Raw genomic sequence first — 7204 nt, forward strand, 5'->3', positions numbered from 1 at the left:
TGAAGTCTTCCCTCGTGACGAGAAGTCGGAATTCCAATTTCTTTAGCGTTAGCTAAAAACACTGAACAATAGTTCCCTGCTTCCTCTGCTATAAACCCTTTCACGATGCTCCCTTCAGGATTTGCTCTGTTCTTTGCCTTATCTGCCAAAGTACCCATTTGCCTCTCATAAGGGTACATCCAACACATAAATACAGGACCGCACTCCTTTATCTCACGAGGCAAGTGCATAATAAGGTGAGTCATTATGTCAAAAAAGGAAGGAGGAAAATACATCTCGAATTTGCATAATGTTTCAACAATATCATATTCCATATCGTCGAGTGTTTTTGGATCTATCACCTTACTGCAAATTGCATTGAAAAACAAGCAAAGCTTCACAATAGCATGCCTAACATGTTTTGGCAAAAGGCTTCAGAGTGCAATTGGCATGAACACTTGCATCATCACATGACAATCATAGGACTTCATACCAACAACTTTCTTATCGGTAGTAGAAACAAAACGCCTTAAGTTCGACGAATACCCTGTCGGCACCTTGATTCCTTTCAAACACTCACAAAAGATCTTTTTTTTCTTCTATAGACAATGTATAACACGCATGGGGCAAAAATGCTTTTTTCGTTGCTTCATTTTCCTCAGCCCATAACTTAGGTCGAATTTTGGCTTCCTTCATGTCTCTACGCACATTAACACCATCCTTTGTCTTTCCTTTGATATTCAACAAAGTCCCAATTAGTGCCTCACAAACATTTTTTTCAATGTGCATAACATCAAGACAATGTCGAACCGACAAGTGCTTCCAATAAGGCAGATCCCACAACTTAGACACTTTTTTCCACAACACACCCTTCTTCGGTATCTCTCTGTGCATCTTACCGAAGATTGTCTTAACATTTTTAATTTTCTCATACACTTCAATTCTTGTCAATGGCTCACGACTCACTCCCTTCTCAACATGCCCGTCGAATTGTTGTCTCATCTTCCTGTATGGGTGATTTCGACGAAGTGATCGTCTAGTATGCATCTACACATTCTTCCCCCAATGCTTCAAGCGTGTAATTTGCATGTCATCCTCACAAATAGGGCATGGTTTTTGTCCTCTGACTTTGTACCCTGACAAATTTCCATATGCAGGAAAGTCATTAATAGTACAAAACACCATGGCTTTTAATCTGAAATTTGTACCCGAAAGAGCATCAAATGTCACAACACCTTCATCCCACAACAGTTTCAAATTGTCAATAAGGGGCTCCAAATAAACATCTATCTCATGGCCAGGTTGTTTAGGACCTAGGATTAGAAGTGATAACATGATGTACTTGCGCTTCATGCACAACCAAGGAGGTAGATTGTATATTGACAGAAGAACAAGCCATGTACTATGTTAACTACTAAGAGTGCTAAATGGATTCATCCCATCCGTACTTAATGTCAGTCTTATGTTCCTCGGGTCCTTCCCGAATTCTGGAAATGTCTTGTCAATGTGTTTCCATTGCAACGAATCAGTTGGGTGTCTGATCAACCCATCCTTCTTCCTCTCATTTTCATGCCAAACAAACTTCTTTGCTTCATCCTTAATTGAGTACAGGCGCTTCAACCTTGGTATTATAGGAAGATACCATACTACCTTAGCTGGTGGCCACTTCAAGGGATCCTTATTTAAGCCCTCTCGCTTGTATCGTGACACACCACACTTTGGGCAAGCATCCAATTTTGCATTCTCCTTTCGATATAGCACACAATCATTAGGACATGCATGGATCTTGGTGTACTCTAAACCCAATGGACACATCAACTTCTTCGCATAGTAAGTCGACTTAGGAATGTCATTTCCTTCTGGAAACATATCAGAGAGGGTTTCCAACAACAAAGTGAAACTAGTGTTGGTCCACCCGCTCTTCGCTTTCAAGTTATATAAATTTAAAATCCCAGAAAGCTTGGAATACTTAGAACAACCAGGATACAACGGTGTCTCAGCTGCTTTCGACACATTCTCATATATATGAGAATCTTCATTAACATGATCGCCTAACCCGTCTATCATCTCTTCTATCCTGTCTTCCTCAACATCATCATTAAAACCCACTTCATTATCATCAAAACCATTCGGCTCTCTCTCATCAGCTTCATTGTCGTTAATAGAAGAATTATCCGCGGGAGGAAATATTTCACCATGCCAATACCAAATACTGTAGTCTGTCATAAATCCACGAATAATCAAATGATCCTCTATTTTCTTAATGTCTTCCCACCTCTTCACATTGTTACAATCACGACAAGGGCAGAAAATAGGTCTTGCTTTGGTTAGCCTTTGTTCAACGAGTGTACTCCATTGGTGTTGCACTGCGATTCTACAGAACTCGTTGACCCCGGCTAAGTATTCAGGTGTGGTTCGAGAACCACTATACATCCAACGACGGTCCATTTCTAAAAATGTATGATTAAAACCCAAGAAACAAATTATATTCAACATCACATATCAAAACATTCCAAATGCATGATTCCAAAGGTCCTTATCGCTCCAACCTAACCCATCCTTGGAAGTGTATTCTCACTAGCAAATGGTTGACCATTTTTCGGCCCTAAGGAAATTTCGGCAGCATTTCCCTATGGTTTTCAAAGTACACGATGTTATTAATTTCTTAATTACATATGTACCCCGAGAACACATTAGGGAATGCTAACACAAAATTACCTTTACTTCCGAAAAACAAGCAACCATTTACATCCTAAGTGAGAATACAATTCCAAGAACAGTCCCAAACGGGGACTATTCAAGATTTACTCCTAATGTGTAAATCTTGAACGGGTATCTAGGCATATGAAAATATAATGCATAATAAATATTAACACATTTGAATTGGCAGAAAATTGGAACAAAATTAAACAAAAATCATAAGAAAGAAACTCTCAATGCAATGTACTAATTAAACAAAAAAAACAAGCTACAAAACAATTAATTACTCATACCAAATTGTCAGATTTAAGCCGAATCAAATCACCATCTTGAAATGAGGACGGAGCTGCTTTAATGGAGTTGAGGGAGCTAAGGACCGAGCTGCTCCTGAAACATCAGATTCAAGTCACTCCCATTTCCCACCAAAATCAAAATATCAAATTAAATAGAAGTAAGTTTCCATTTCCAAACAAATGGCCAGGAATATCACTGTAGTAAGACTTTTAAACTTAGGGTCAGATAACAATTTTGTAAAGGTTTTTATTTTGATAACATTCAAAAGTTATTTGAAATATGAACTTTTAAACTTTTGTTCCTCTTATAGTGATTAAAAGAGTTAATATTTTCTCCATTAAATTTTGTGTTCAACGGATGTTTAAGATTACATATAATAATACATATATATAGAGAGGGAAGTTCTATCAACTTGAGCTACCCCTCACTCTCGGATGTTTAACGATATTAATGTATGTATATCATATCAAATAATTATTGGGTAACTTTTAATCAATTTTAGAGTAACATTAAATTGAACAACTAACATTATAATGTAAGACATGAGATAAGTTTTATGTTGATAATACAAATACCTTTTCATCGTATTGTGATTGGTTTTTTTACTCATTTTAAAGGATTAACCTTATTGATAAACTATATAGTGAGATAGTTTCATGAGAAATGAGTAATTTAAATATCATAATAAGTAACAACTTATTATTATTATTTTATTGACAAAAAGATAATATCACAGAAATGGGGGAATGAGTATCGAACCCCCAACCACTTTAGGGCATCCCTCAATCTCTTATGCCCTCTATTTGTTCATTTCAATGTGGAAGTGAAAAGACTGAAAACATGGATAACCATAGGTTGACTACTTGAGCTACAAGCAAACTTAAATCTATACTAATTTTTCCAGTTGTATTTTACTAGTTAAATAAGCCAACCTTCCATATAAAACTATAAACATGCAATCTAGTGAATCTACATTACATTCCTAATCTAAAATCATTTGAATAAACAAAATAATTAGCAATTTTATAAAGAAAATCCTTCCTTAGATGCCAAATCTTTTGCAAGACATATTCAAAAAAATACCAGTACATTTCAACCTCACTTTAGACAATCCACTAAACAGTCAAAAATAATGCACGTAGAAGTTCCTAGTGCAGGGAGAAGTATTGCATTATTTTAACTAATGGTATTCCATTCAACTGATAAGTGATATTAAAAATGACTTAGTCAACTAGCTTTAGCAAAGAAAAACTATATATCTTGGGTAAGACTGTAGGAGACAACAAGACCGAAACACAAGTGCAGAGAGAGACCAAGGCCGCAATTTAATTAGAGCACAAAATATACAACTACCTCTTGATCAAAGCGAGAATCTTTTAATTTTGTGCCCAGTGGTAATCACATCCACAGCTTATCATGCGCAGGGCAACTGCAAATAAACGGATTCACGATGTAAGGGGGGACCCAGAAAGATAGTAATAATCTGGGGAAAAAATCTTTTAATGGAGAACTCAGACAGCGCTTCAATGAATAACTCGGAGTGCACTTCAATAATGGAGAACTCGGAGTGCGCTTCAATGGAGGAGAAGAGTGAGAATGAGAGGAGCAAAAGATTGAACTTAGCTTGGAGCTCCTTCAATGAAGTTGAGCGCGCGGGAGCTACTTCAATATTGGAGAGAGAAAGAGGAAATTTTTTGACAGAGGGAGTGAGAAAGGGGAAAGTAAAAATTTAGGGCTTACTTTAAAACTTTATTCGTAACGGACACCCCATGTTAGTTACAAATAACAAGGTCAAAATTCTGTTGACTTTTCTATTTGTAACGGGCAATATTTGTTGGTTACGATTAGTTAGTTAATCGTAACGGGCAGAATAATGCCTGTTACAAATAACAACTTATTCGTAACGGGCATCAATCTGTCTGTTACGAATAACAACTTTTTCGTAACGGGCACCAATTTGTCCGTTACGAATAACCCTTTTCCTGCCCAATTCACAACTTTTTTTGTAACGGACATTGAATTTTCCCGTTATGAATGACTTAATTGTCACGGAAAATCATATGTCCGTTACGAATAGCTTGTTACAAATAAGATTTTTTCCACTAGTGTTGTAAGGGTGTATTAGGATTTAAATTCCTGACTGTTTGGGGGACCTTGAATTAGAAATGATTCTATCATACACGCTTTTTTGTAAGGAACAAATAGGAGTCCCCAATGAGTTTTAGGAAAACCCATAAACCTCGTTCATGCCTTTCTCCCAAGTAGAGTTCAAGGGATATTTAGTATGAATCATAAGTTTACCCTTGCCCAAATTGGTCTACATAAACCAGAAATGAGTTTGGGAGCGAGGGTACCAAGATAACGTTCCCTTTAGAGGGGAATCGCGATCCTAGCCCTAGTGCGGCCTCTACTATTTCTTCCTTTGCACAGTTTCATCACCAAACAATATATGCAACGTGATACCTAAAACTATGTTAATTGATTTTATTTACACACATCAATTCACGTAGGAATTACATCGTAAGGTCGTTATTCTTATTTAATTAAATTCGTGAAATGAACAAGAAAATAACAATATTCGTGTTGGCTTAAGTGATCAACCAACAATTATTTTATTCAATTGTAATCTTTATTTAACGAAAGATACTATATGGAATTGATTAAGCAATTATTTTAAAGGAGATAAAACAACACTAATTAATCAATTAAGGTTCTTTTAAACAAGAAAATAAATGTGGTTTAACTAAGTGCTCAGGAATTTACCCTTCTCTTTGCTATATCTCCGTTTAGAACACTTATGGATTCCTTCTTGTTGGGGAACCTCCACCGTAGTAACAAAGTATCGAAGAGGTGAGTGTTTAGGACAAGAGGGTTAGGGAGCACAAGTTCACAAGTATTCTTCCAACGTTTTAGGTTATTTTCTGTGTGTTTAAGCCTCGGATTAGGGTCTTATTTCTTGGGAATGATTAGGTTTAGGGTTAAGAGCATTCTTCCGCACGCAGCAGGTGTCGCGTGCAACTAGATGAGTTGCGCGCGGCTGTCACGCGCGAGTGAATAAGTCGCACGCAGATGATGCGCGCAGTTATTTGTCTTGCGCGCAGCTCTATGGTAAGATTCGATTTTCCAATATTTTATATTCTGAATCTTTCGCGAGCGCATCTCCAGAAGTTGCGCGGAGTGCTGCGCGCAACTAAATAAGTTGCGCGCGATAGTTGAGCGCGACTTCACCTTGTATTGGCCTTGTTCTTTTATTCGGGCTAGTCTTTTGTGTTTTGTGGCTTAACCTGTTATCCATAAGTATTCTTCACTTTGATCCAACACGAAGATGGCTTTATTTATCGTCATTGCACTTCCTGTTGGGACAGGAGGACAAAAGTAGATGTCTACACACCCCATTCATAATCCATGAGATTACTAACTCCATATGGTTCGGAACCACAAAAGGAGAACCGGGGATGATGGTACAGAGTGAATCATGGAATCATATTTGCCCGTATTAGCCTCTACTCGATTCTTATAGTGAAAAGTGATTCCTGCGATCTCAAAGGCATGCAAACAAAGATTCAATTGTTCACAAACATAAAAAAACGCCGACGTACTGGCACAACGAAAGCAAAGTTCAAGCGAGCCTTTAAAGGTCGACAAGCGTTGATCTTCGGTAATTTTCTTCGGAATATTATCGCAACAAATTAAATGAGGATGACTTCAAGCGAAGATATCTTTGACAACGTTCCCTAGCTTGCGAATGGTTGTCACAATCAATTGGAGGTGATTTCAAGTGAAGTTATCTTCGATCGTGTTCCATGGCTTGCGAAAGATGATCACAATGCAAATGAAGATCGTTTCAAGCAAAGAAATCTTCGATAGTATTCTCTGGCTTGCAGAACACTATCACAACAGAAATTGGAGGCAGTTACAAGCATAGCAGTCTTCAGGCGGTATCCCCTAGCTTGAGGAAAATCGTCAAAGAAGCAGGATGGCGTTCCCTAGCTTGTGGAAGGTTGTCACGACAGCAAAAACAACAAATCAATTACCTTCAGAGACGTGTGCTCGATGGTGAAAATGTAGACACCCATTTGTGTCTCCCCAAAACCAAACCCAGTGATGAGTACCTTTCGCGTCGAATCATAATCGAATGAAGTGAAAGTGTGGAAAGTTTAGTGTTGCAGATAGTTTTAATTCTTTTCTCTTCTCTTTGTTTTTGAAAAATTATTTTAAGAAAACAGCCAAT

The 7204-nt window shown here is 37.5% G+C and overlaps 1 protein-coding gene across 1 annotated transcript; it reads right to left on the reverse strand.

The window, feature by feature from the left end:
* Positions 1–1386: 1386 nt before the first annotated feature.
* On the reverse strand, positions 1387–2427 carry LOC145632385 (uncharacterized). Its single transcript, XM_081684751.1, has one exon. It carries the CDS (start codon positions 2425–2427, stop codon positions 1387–1389), a length of 1041 nt encoding a protein of 346 aa, XP_081540877.1.
* Positions 2428–7204: the final 4777 nt, after the last annotated feature.

This window comes from Chenopodium album, chromosome 1 (genome assembly GCF_948465745.1).
Source record: "Chenopodium album chromosome 1, dcCheAlbu1.1, whole genome shotgun sequence".
NCBI classification, from domain to species: domain Eukaryota; kingdom Viridiplantae; phylum Streptophyta; class Magnoliopsida; order Caryophyllales; family Amaranthaceae; genus Chenopodium; species Chenopodium album.

Excerpts from the sequence above, each read along its gene's own strand:
- LOC145632385 (XM_081684751.1), bottom strand. The coding sequence starts at position 2,427 with ATGGACCGTCGTTGGATGTATAGTGGTTCTCGAACCACACCTGAATAC.